Raw genomic sequence first — 12,972 nt, 5'->3', positions numbered from 1 at the left:
TCTCTCCACACTGGGTTGCTTGGACTCAGAGGTCAGGTAATACGCAGAATATGAGATTGTCTTTCCTACCCTTTTCAATGTGTCTTTTATTTCTGTGTTCCATCCAGGTGTTGTAATCTCTCACCTGGAATCCTTAGCTTTTGTGAAGGTATTTTCATGCATGGGTAGTTATTCAAATTGGTGTTTCTGCAAGGGGTTGAGTGCTAGAAACTGCTATTCTGCTCTTTGGCTGATGTCACTCCTGTGTCATTTAATTCAATCTCTTTAATAGATGAGGAAACTGAAATCTAAAGAATTACATCTAAACAAGGATCTTTCATGGCAGTTAGTTGTAGAGCTAAAATTAAAAATTGTATCTCATGATTATCTCATGATTACTTTGTACACCATCATGGTATTTATTTCTATCTCTTGTTCAGATTCTTTTTTCTATAATAATCCCCATTTTCTCATACTTGTTCATCTCCCACCAATTTTACACATACATCATAGGCTTATTGTAGAATGTCTGGAAAATACTCCTAAAGCAAAAAGAAGATTAAAATAATCTTTTGCCATAATCAGAGATAACCAATGCACAACATTCTCATATTTGTTCTGTATGTTCATTAAAAAATACTGTTTTGTAGTCTGCATTTTCACTGTGAATATTTGGATTTATTTTTTCCTGGTCATTAAATAGTCTTCTAAAACTAGATTATATAACTAAAATAGGTAAAGGCTTATATTTTAATCATAGTGCTATTATGTACCTGTATTTAGCTAAATATAAGTGTATTTGGAAAATTCATAAGAGATTAATTAGTGTGGAATTTCTTGGTCAAACTGAACATTTACAGCAATGAAGGTGCCTGTGGATGTCTGATAATGATTTTATGTACACGTGCTCTTACTGCATGGTATGTACAATTACTGTCACATTATTTGGTGAGATCAGTGTTTCCTAACCTTTTTTAACACTGTAGCATACCTAGGAATGATAATAATTGTGTGCCACACTAGGGAAAACTGAGATGTTTATTACTGGGCTCTGTTACCTACTAGGCCTGACTACCCAAACTGTTGAGAGGATCAGTATTTTGGCCACTTGTAAACCCTGGTTGGAAGCTCTGGATTAGAGCCCAGTGATAATAAGGTCCTAGGTTATTTCTCACATTTTGTGTAAGATTATCCCTGTTTCTCACAATAGGCTGTACAGTTTGGTATACCAGTAATGAAAATATATATAACTTATCCACTTCATTGTTAATGGGTAGTTTCTGGCAGTATTTGTAATTACAAATAGTGCTATGAATATGACTTTTGTGGAAATAAGCACTTATTTCTTCTGAGTATACATACCTAGGAGAGGAATTGCTGGATCATAGAGTAAGTATACATTTAATTTCATTAGATAGTAAAGAAACTCTTCAGTTTTATATTCCCACCAACTATGTGTGAAAGTTCCAGTTTTTTCATTCGCATCAATACTTTGCATTATCAGTTCTTTTTATTTTAGTCATTCTTATGTGTGTGTAGTACTAATTCTTTGTTCAATGAAGACTAATGATGATGAGCATATTTTGTTTACCTATTGACCATGTGGATAACTGCTTTTTTTAATTGAACTTTTTATTTTGAGATGATTGTAGATTCTCATGCAGTTGAAAGAAATAATGGAGAGAGATTTCCTGTATTTTTTATTTGGTTTCTCTCAGTGGTATCATCTTGCAGAATGATAGTAAAATATCACAACCAAAATATTACCATTGATATAGTCAAGATACAGAACGTCTCCATCACCAAAAGGATCCCTGAGGTTGCCCTTTTATAGCAATACCCACTTCCCTCCCACATACCTGGCCAACATTACTTTATTCTTCATTTCCATAATTTTGTCATTTCAAGAATGTTACATAAATGAAATCATGCATTATACAGTGTTTTGGCATCGGCTTTTTTACTCCTCATATTTTTTAGGAGATTCATCAAGATTTTTTCATGTATCACTCATTTATTCTTTTTCATAGTAAGTACTATTCTCTTGTATGGACACTCCACCGTTTTTTTTAACCATTCACTTCTTGAAAGACATTTGGGTTGTTTCTGGTTTTTGACTACTGTATAAAAAAACTGCTCTAAACATTTGTGCCCAGATTTTGTGTGAACATACATTTTTATTTCTCTAGGATAAACACCCGGGACTGTTGTTGCTGGGTCATATGATAGTTGCTTGTTTATTTTTTCAGGAAGCTGTCAAACTGCTTTCCAGAATGACTGTACCACTTTGCATTCTCCCTAGTAATGCATGAGTGATCCAGTTTCTCTGCCTTCTTGCCAGAATTTGATGTTTCCAGTATTTTTAAATTTTAGCCATTCTGATGTTTGTGTAGTGATAGCTTATTGTAGTTTTAATTTGCATTTCCTTAATGGCTAGTGTGCTTGTCTGCCATTTGTGCATCTTCAATGAAATGTCTGTTCATATCTTTGCCACTTTTTAATTGCATTACTTTTTTACTGTTGAGTTTTGAGATTTCCTTATATATTCTAGGTACTATGTAGTTTACAAGTATTCTCTCCCATTCTATAGCCAGTCTTTTTATATTCTTAACACATCTTTCAAAGAGAAAAAGTTTTAATTGTGAAGTGTAGTGTACAGATTTTCCTTTTATGCATTATGCTTTTGGTCTCATGTCTAAGAACTCTTTGCCTAGCCTTAAATCCCTAAGATTTTCTCTGATTTTTTTTCCTTAAACTTTTGTAGTGTTATGTTTTACATTTATGTCTATAATGCATTTTGAACTAAATTTTGTGTGAATTTTGAGACTTAGGTTAAGGTTTTCATTTTTATTTTATTTTTTATTTTTTTTAAAGATTTTTATTTATTTATTTGAGAGAGAGAGAATGAGAGATAGAGAGCACGAGAGGGAAGAGGGTCAGAGGGAGACGCAGACTCCCCGCTGAGCAAGGAGCCCGATGCGGGACTCGATCCGGGGACTCCAGGATCATGACCCGAGCCGAAGGCAGTCTCCCAACCAACTGAGCCACCCAGGCACCCTCATTTTTATTTTTTATTGTCTGTCCTGTGGATATCCGGTTGCTCTGGCACCATTTGTTGAAAAGTTTTTAGTTGGAAGTATTTGTGTGGGTCTATTTCTAGGTTCTCTGTTCTGTTTCATTAACCTGTTTGTGTATTTCTCTGCCAATAACACAAAGCCCAATTGCTCTATGAATATAATAAGTTTTAAAATTGGGTAGACTGATTCACTTTATTCTCTTTTTCAAAGTTGTTTTAGTTCTTATAATCTCTTTGTTTTTCTGTAAAAATTTCAGGATAATCTTGCCTATATCTATCTGCAGAAATCTTTCAGAGATTGTGATAGAAATTGTGTCACTTTGGGGAGAATTGACATGCTGAGTCTTGTAGTCCAAAACATTTATTTACTCTGTCTTTGCTCTCTTTCATCAGCATGTAGTTTTCAGCATACAAATCCTATACAGGTAGATTTTTCTCTAAGTGTTTTATTTTTTTGATGATTTATAAATGCTACTGTATTTTTAATTTTGGTATCCATATGGTGATTGTTCTTGTATAGAAATACAAATGATTTTTTTTTAAAAAAAAGAATTTATTTGCGAGAGAGAGGGAACAAGCAGTGGGGAGGGGCAGAGGGAGAGAGAGAGAGAAGCGGACTCCCCACTGAGCAGGAAGCCCAATGTGGGGCTTAATCTCAGGACCTGGAGGTCATCACCTAAACTGAAGGCAGACGCCTAACTGACTGAGCCATCCATGCACCCCCTACAAATGATTTTTGTATGTTTATCTGTGTCCTGTGCCCTTGCTGAACTGCCTTATTAATTCTAGGAGGTTGGGTTTTGTTGGTTTGTTTTTATTTTGTATATTGTTTGGGATTTTCTGTTTTTCTTTGTTAGACAATCAGGTTATTTGCAAACAGGGATAATTTTGTTTCTTCCTTTCTAGGAACAGTGGGACTTGTTTTTTGGTGGGGGGTAGTTTTCTTTTTTGGTATCTACTTGAATATATAACAGAGTAGCAGATTCTGCCCACTATTAAGTCTAAAATGAAAGAGACATTACATTCCAAAACCTGAAGATACTAGGAGACCATTAGAACTGATGGTATGGTTGGGATGCCTAGCTGGCTTAGTTGGTGCAGTTTGTGACTCGATCACAGGACTGTAGGTTTGAGCCCCATGTTGGGTGTGGAGATTAACTTAAAAAGTCTTTAAAAAGAAAAAAAAGAACTGATGAGATGGTTGAGGATCAGGGAGTGATTGAAAATGACACCAGTGTTTTGTTCCTGAGTAATTGGGTGGATGTAATAAGGTGGGAAACTCATAAGTAAAAGCATTTTGGAGAAATATAATGAGTTCTACTTTGGACATGCTGATTTTTTAAATACCTGTGGTACATATTTCTTGATACGTCCAGTAGATATTAGAAGGATGGATTAAGAATTTAGGGATGAGGTTGGAATTATAATTCCTACTTTGAGATGGTAGATGATGCCATGGGAGAGAGCACATTGGAATGAGTAGCAATCTGAGGAAGAAATGCTAACGAAGGAAAAGGATTTAGAGATATAATGGGAAAAGGAAAAGAATGCATTGTCACGGAAACTATAGAAACCTCTCTGGTCAAAATTCCACCTATTTGTCAAGATTTGTCTTAGAAAATTCAGTGATATCTTTCAGACATCATCACCTGCCCAGTCCCATCTCCTTTTAGTCATTCCCTAATATGTATTTCTATAGCAGTTTCTTTTTTCTCTGGTCTCGCATTACACCATATTAGAGTTTCTTGTTTATGTGTCTGTTTCCCTATCAAGATTTTATGTTCCTTGATGGCAGAGATTAGATATTCATTTGTTTTCCTGTGTATGGCATAATTCTTAATAACAATTTGTTTAATTGAATGAAGTAGGAGATGGTCAGTTTCAGAGGTTTGAGAGGGGTCGAGTAAGAAAAGAACTGAGATGAGGCCATTGGATTTGTTGATGGACCTTAGGAAAATTGATATGTGGGAGTGAATAGAGAGTTTTCTAGTCTTCTTTCAAGTCAGTCCTGTCCTTTCTTACACCTCCTACCTTATTCCCTACTTATGTGGTTTTAACTTTTGTTCCTTTGATACATTGTTTTATCATGATGGAAAAATATTTTTCCCTGTGGCCTGTGAAAATTCTGTTTTTCCAAAAATAGCTCATATCCCTTTTGCAATGAAACTGCTGCCTACACCTATATTAAATTAACTCTTTGATAAACTTCCAACGTACTTTGTATTATATTGTTAACACTTAATCATTCTTGAATATCTTTATCCATATCTTATCATACATGTTATAATTCATATTCTGTTTATATCCTATAATATTAATAGTGTACTCAATAAATACTTAAAGACTTAGGTGTTGATTTTTAAATATCATTGTTAACTTATTTCAGAGCTTTTTTTGTTTTAGTTTTAAAACCTTTCTTTTAAATTCAGAGTTCACATACAAAAAACACTAAAAACAAATATGTTTTCAATCTAAATTTAAAAGATAAGTCATGAAGGCTCATCGGGTGCTATCTTTATGAAATATTTTTGTGACAAACTTCTGTACAGGATTCTGTATACATCCCCTGCATAGGAACTTGTTCCTGTTTCCGTGTTCTGGTAACATGGTGGTACCAACCCATAATAGACTAGATTCTCAATCTTTGTTTTTCAGGCCTTTTTTTTTTTTAATGGACTCCAGTGGGCCAGAAATTTTAATTTTATTTTTTACTTTTTGTATTCATATCATGGTTTTTGTCACACAGTAGTCACGTTTGAATAGCTGAATGAATTTCTTTGGTTTCTGTCACCCGAGTTTTTCTAATATCCAGGCTGATAATATCTGTAAAATATTTTTGTTTTGGCATTCAATTTCTATTTGAATTGTGGTTTTTTTTTTCCATTTAAAAATGTATTCCATTATTCAGTTTAAAACTGTTTTCAAGGTATTACAAATATTTACCATTTGGAAGTTATTCTTTATGATCCATGTTGTAATTTCTTGGTGTATAATTTACCCATTATATCTTCAGTAAATTTAAGTGTCTTCTTTTCTATCCCAGAAATTGTATTTTTATAGAGGAACCAGTAAAATACCAGTTTTTACTTTATTTTTAAAAAATATATGCTATTATTCAGTACCTTTTACCTAAGAGCTAATTTAAGTGGGAAAAATTGGTTGAATTAAACAAAAAAGCCTTTCTCTTTCCAGATTGCAGCAATTCTCCGGAAACGAAAATTAGACTATTATTTACATAAACTACTCCCTGAGATCCTACAATCTGCTTCATTTCTGACTGCTAATGGGGCCTTGTATATGGCTTTCTTTTGCATTTTAAGGTTGGTACTCATAATCACCACTGGAGATTAATGCAGATTCCTTTGTTGAAACTGAAACAAACGGATGTTTTTATAAATGTTGTGCAGGTCACTGCTTGTGTATTTTTTTCTCCATCAAAGACATTTATTTATCTCAAAGCTTGTTAAACGAGGAGTTGTGGGCCTCTTGGCCTAAAGATGTAATATAAACTTTAAATTATTGCAGTGATTATATACCAAAAGTGTTTTGGTATATCGTGCATTTTCTGAGGCCTACTATATTTACCAAGTTGTTGATAATGCTTTCTTAGCTTTTCAATTTCATGGATCAGGAATTCAAAGCACCCATCATGATATAGGTGAGGTCCACATGCAGTGAATAGACTTCAGAAGGACCAAAAAATGCTCGTGTTTATATGTAAAACAGTAAATTAACTTCTGGCATATCCTATTGATGAAACTTTTGGTCCTGATTAGGTCTTTCGATTACCTGTGTCACATGCTTCCTATGATTTAGATACAGTTGGAGTTCAGTTTTTAGTTCTATGATATACCTAACATGTTTATTATATATTTACTTAACTTTTTCCATAGTGATTGTTGAAAATCCAAACTAGTGTTTTTGTTGAAATGGTCAAACTAAAATACTAAATTTATATTTTTCTCACATTAGTGTTGCTCAGAGTAGTTCTGTAGGTATACATTAACTACAGTTAAAAAGATAATTTTCATATGTCTTTTACAGTTTTTTCCCTCAATACATTAATATTTATAAACTTTTAAATTATGTAGAAAATAATTGATAAGGTTTATACTATTGAAAATCATGCCTTTAAACTTGACTTGAAAACGTGTGTAAGAAACTCTATCATATGTTCTCTGGAAAGTTTCTAATACTTGCTCACACACTAAAAATAAAGTTATAAGATAATTAGGTCTTAAAATACTGCAATAATCATAAATTGCTATTGTGGCATATTTATTTATGTTCTGAGAACCTGTTTGGTTAACTTGTGGAAATGCAAAACACTTATGGGGTTTGTAGTTAACAATCCTTATAATAACATCTGTGTTCCTCCTATAACTGACTCCTTGAGTTATTTTTGTTTAATTTTTTTTAAAGATTTTATTTATTTATTTGAGAGAGAGAATGAGAGAGAGAGCACATGAGGGGGGGAGAGTCTGAGGGAGAGGCAGGCTCCCCGCTGAGCAGGGAGCCCGATGCGGGACTCGATCCTGGGACTCCAGGATCATGACCTGAGCCGAAGGCAGTTGCTTAACGAACTGAGCCATCCAGGCGCCCCTTTTTGTTTAATTTTTACATTCAGTAACTTCTTAAGGCCTTTATAGATTTTATGTTGGAGGGAAAATCACTTCCAGTTTTCTCAGGCCGAGGGTTTTCTGATGTTCATTTTAGAAATACCCACGTTATATATGCTCTGTTGGTTTTCTAATTCTTCTAAAGCTAAGCTTCAGTTAGAAGGAAAAAAAATACCATTTCATCAGTGATTCTTAATCTTTATGTGTATATACATATATTTTTCCTATAATGTGTTATTTAGCAGTCGGCCAACTTTGTTCAGATCACTTTTTGCAAATTCTGTGTGCTGCTTCTCCCTTTCTTAGGAACATGTAATCTTTGAAAGGAAAAAAATAATCTTTCTAATGTTTCCAAATATCTTTTTTGGTCTTTTTTTTTTTTTAAGATTTTTATGTAGTTATTTGAGAGAGAGAGAGAGGGTGAGAGAGCATAAGCAGGGGGAGCTGCAGAGGGAGAGGGAGAAGGAGAAGCAGACACCCCATAGAGCAGGGAGCCTGATGGGGGGCTTGATCCCAGAACTCTGGGATCATGACCTGAGCTGAAGGCAGATGCTTAACCGACTGAGCCACCCAGTCACCCCTTTTCTGTCTCTTTAAAAACCCAATCAGCTAATGGCCATTTATAATGTGTGAGACACTTTGTAGGTTCTTATTTTCAAGGGACATATTCTAGTAAGTGAAAAATAATATATACACACACACAAAACTAAAAAATATAAAATACGTAAGTACTGTAAGGAAAAGTTATCAAGGGTTGTAGAAGCAAAGAAGGGAAGACATTTGTTGAATATTTAACATGTGTTAAAAAATAGTAGTAGTAATAATAATAGTAGTAATAGTAATCATAACAGCTAACATTTTCCTCACACTTTCTATGTGCCATGCATGGTGCTAGGAAATACCTCATGTAGTTCTCATAACGTTATGAGATAGGTACTGTTATTGTTCCCATTTGATAGATAAGGCAACTGAAGAACATAGAGGATTTGCATAGTGAGTAACATTGGATCCAGGGAATGTGTGAATGAATATGACTGACTAAATTATTGGAAGGAGAGATACCTATTAGTTTGCTGTTATAACTAGAATAGGAGATGGTGAGGGACTTAACTGAGGCAGGGGTGGCAGGTTGGAGAGGAATTTGAGAGAGAAGTTGTGTATGGAAAAATTTAAGGGAACGATTTAATGTGTGGGGAAAAGGAAAAGGAGAAGCTAAGGATGTCTCAGTGTCACACATGAGTGGGTAGGTAGGTGTTGATCCCATTCACCTAGGAAAATAGAGGAGAGAAAGTAAATTCATGGGGATAGAGAAGAGAGCTAATGACTTTGGTTATGGACATGTTGAATTTGAGGTACTGTGGGACATTAGGTAGAGGGTGGACTGAGAAGGGGGAATTTCTATTCGTAATAACTGAAATAACCAAATAGAAATTTCATACAAACATTCCAAATTTGAATTTCAGGAAGATACTTGGAAAATTCTACTCTTGGAGTCCTGGCTTTGGTGCCGCTTTGCCAGCCTCTTATGTGGCCATTCTAATTGAAAGGAAAAGCAGGTAAAGTTTTATATATCTACATATTTAATAGAACTGATTTACTGTCCTCCATCCCAAGTAAGTTTTTTTTAACTTACTATTTATTGTAGTCCAGGGATGAAAAATATTTTCACATATGTTTTTAGACTTGCAAATATTTGATGGAAAATTTAATTTTGTCTTAATATTATTATCTATGTTTATTAAGCCTGTAAAAATATAAAGGTTGACTTTATAGAATAATACCATTTGGCCTTTGTTTACTAAAATATTAGAGAGTTCTTGAATGTGCCTAAGACATGTCATGCACAAATCTAATTAAAGATCTTTTCCATAACCACAATACCACTATCCCACCTAAGAAAATTAATGGTAGTTTTCTCTTGTCATCTACATCTGTAATTTGCTTCAAGCTCATTGAGTGACCTCTGTTAAATCAATTATTATTTTTAAGGTATCTTCTCATTTAAAAAAAATTTTCGTTTATATAAACCAGAAAATGTTTCACGTGACATAATAAGATTTCTATAAAATGCTATAAACTGTTATGTAAATTATTCAGTCAGGTAAATAGTTGAAGGTAAAGCTTTTGCCTAAAAGAATTTTACCATCTTGTAAATAATTATTTTCATCACTGGGAACTGCTTTGGTTCCATCTTTATCCGAGAGAGTCAAGATGGGGTCATGTTTTAATCAAGGGGTCATGTATTAACCGAGATTGGGTCATCATCCAGCTTATGAAGATATTCATTATAATCACTGATCCCATAGTAAGAGTATAGATAGATTTTATCAGATAACCAAATATTTACTTAAACCACCTGAAGTCACTTTTAATGCCTCTTGTTTAAGTAATGTAATGGTGTCTAAATTTTTGGTGTCTAAACTTTTGGTTCTTTGCTTGTATCATAATATGATTGGATTATTAATATTGGATTATGGATTATTAATTATTAATATTACTAAAATCAAGGGATATTATTACTCCAGCATCATCAAGTCAGTACTGCTAGAAACATAGGTTATCCCACCTGATAGTACCATATAGAGTAGTATTGTGTATTAGGAATGTGGATTCTGGAGCTGTATTTTCTGGGGGCAGCTGACTCTGTCACTTAACTGTGTTATGGCTTATTCCTTACCTGAAAACGGAGACAGTGATAATCTAGTCACATGGCTGTCCAAACAGTTAAAGGAATTAATGTATGTAAAAGTGCTTAGAGCAGTGCCTGACACATAGTAAATGTTACGTGTTAACTGTTATTATTGGTTTTTGCCCATAAGGAATGAGAAAGTTATTCTTCTGATTGTTAACTTCCTGATTCATTTGAAAATGTGAACACTTGTTTTAGAAATATGATTTTAAAATATGTAACTCATACGTGAAACTTTAAAGATGTTTAAACCAAGTTTGCTCTGATTTATTTTTAGCCCTTGAGTAATAAGAGCATTTTGAAGTTATTTACCTACTTTTCAACAGAAAATGTTGAAATTGAACACATGTGTAACCACCTAGAGTCAACAGTTGTTAACATTTTGCTGTTTTTACTTATTTGTAAGTGATTATATGTATGTGTGGTTATGTGTGTGGTGTGTGAACCATTGTAAACATCATGACACTTCTAAATACTTCAGCATACATATTTTAAAATAAGGATATTTTTTTCTGTGTGATTACAATACTTTTATCACATGTAAGAAAATTAAAAGTCATTCCCTAATACCATCTAGTCCATAGTGTCCTAAAATGCTTTTATTGCTGTTTTTTTTTTTGAACCACACTCTAGTATAGTGTTATATTTCCTTATTTTCTTTTAATCTAGCTTAGTCTTCCCACTTTCCCCACATGACATTGATTTATTGATGTGATCAGGCCAGTTGTCTTGTGTGTAAAACTTTTCTGGTTTTGTCTGAATTTTTTCCTCATGGGAGTTGTTTGATTGGTTCGCTTAATTTACGTATTCATAGCCATGAATTTTCAGGCCTTTGAGTATTTGGCCCATTTCTCTGTAAAACCTGGGCATGGTGACTCTTCTGGGGGTGGTAGTTCTTAGGAAAAGTTATCAGTTTCCTCTATGGAATTGATCTATTTAAACTTTGAGCTCACTTAATAAGGATGTTCAGTAACTTCTCTAATAGCTAGAAAGTTCTATTTCCCAGAAAGTATTTATTTTATAAAGATTGTTATATTTACATGGAGTTGTACCGAGTAGTCTTATGATTTGATTGAATTTTGTTTTCAATGGTTATTTTTCAATTTGTTACTTATTTTGTGTGATTGTGCCATTTCCCTTTTTATTAAGTTAGCTAGTAATTTTGTTGATTTTTTTTCCCAACAAATCATCTTATTTATTACTTCTCTTTTTTGGTTTCTTAATTCTTGTTTTTATTTTTTCCCCCTTCCTTCTACTTTCTTTTGATTAACTTGCTTTTCTTTTAGAAACCTTTTCATTTGTTGCTTATTTCTTTTCATTAAGTTTTATTGATATAAGTATTTAAGGCAGAATTTTCTTTTGATAAGTGCTTTATTTATAGCCCATAGGTTCTGATATGTAGTACTTTCATTATCATCATTTTCTAGAAATTCTGCAATTTTAGTTTGTATTTCTCTTGTAATATAAGAATTATTTAGTAGAGAGCTTAAGAAGATGGAAGGCCCTTTTGTTATTAATTTCCAGTTTTATTGCATTATCTGAGAATGTTGTTCCTGGTATTTTCTCTGTATAAAACAATAAGGTTTTCCTTGTGGCTGAATTTATGCTCAATTTTGTGACTTTTTTTGAACATTTGAAAAAAAAGTGCATTGTCTTTTATTGGGAGTTCAGAGGTTGGCAGATAGCCATAAGATCTATGCTATTGGATATGATTTTAGGTTGTATCTTTAATTTGAGGTGCAATTTCTAGCATTAAAAAGTATGTTCTTTATTTCATTTAATGTATTTTGGCTTGAGTTCCAAATTTTTAGTTATCTTTCTTTCTTCTTGTTTGCATTTGCCTAGTATGTCTTTATCTTCCTGAAACACTTGATGGGTCTATCTTACATGCCACATAAACTTGGGTTATATTTGGAGAGCCAATCTGAAAAAATCATTTTATTTTGATATACAAGTTCAGTCCATATACATTTATATATACAACGGATATATTTGGTTTGGTTCTGCCATATGATTTTATGTTATTTTTATTATGATTGTCACTATGTGGTCTGTTTTATTATATTTTTTTTTTTGCTGTTAACTTTGACATGATTATAGAGTCATGGAAAATTGCACAAATAGTACAGAGACACTTGAAACCTTAACCCAGTTTCCCTCCAATGATAGCATCTTACTTAACTGTAGTATAATATAAAACCAAGCAATTGACATTATTGTCAGCTAGACTATGGCCCTTATTCATAGTCACCAATTTTTACATTGACATGTCTTGATCATTACAGTATCACGCAGAGTAATTTCACTGTCCTGCGAATCCTCTGTGCTTGGCTATTCATTCCACCCTCCCCCTAGCCCCTGGTAACTAGTCACCCTTTTACTCTTACAGTTTTACCTTTTTCAGACTGTCATATAGTTAAAATCATACAGTATGTAAGCTTTTCAGATTGGCTTTTTTTTACTTAGTTATATGCCTTTAAGTTTTGTCCATGCCTGTACATGGCTTGATAGGTTATTTCTTTTTAGTGCTGAATAATATTCCACTGTCTGGATGCACCACGAGCTGTCTTCTACCCTACTGAAGGACAGCTTGTTATTTCCAAGTTTTG

At 33.4% G+C, this 12,972-nt stretch overlaps 1 protein-coding gene across 2 annotated transcripts in view; it reads left to right on the top strand.

Annotated features, from left to right (window-relative positions):
* Positions 1–12,972, top strand: part of TMEM135 (transmembrane protein 135) — a 279,591-nt gene that overhangs the window by 29,440 nt on the left and 237,179 nt on the right. The window contains exons 2-3 of one of the 2 annotated variants that reach the window (XM_027580515.2): positions 6,248–6,375; positions 9,138–9,230. The exons of the other annotated variant lie outside the window; for it this stretch is intronic. Of the exons in view, the coding sequence (XP_027436316.1) occupies positions 6,248–6,375; positions 9,138–9,230 (221 nt within the window). The remainder of the gene's footprint in view (positions 1–6,247; positions 6,376–9,137; positions 9,231–12,972) is intronic. 2 annotated transcript variants of the gene reach the window in all.

This window comes from Zalophus californianus, chromosome 11 (genome assembly GCF_009762305.2).
Source record: "Zalophus californianus isolate mZalCal1 chromosome 11, mZalCal1.pri.v2, whole genome shotgun sequence".
Lineage (NCBI taxonomy): Eukaryota > Metazoa > Chordata > Mammalia > Carnivora > Otariidae > Zalophus > Zalophus californianus.
This window is presented reverse-complemented; position numbering and strand designations above follow the sequence as displayed.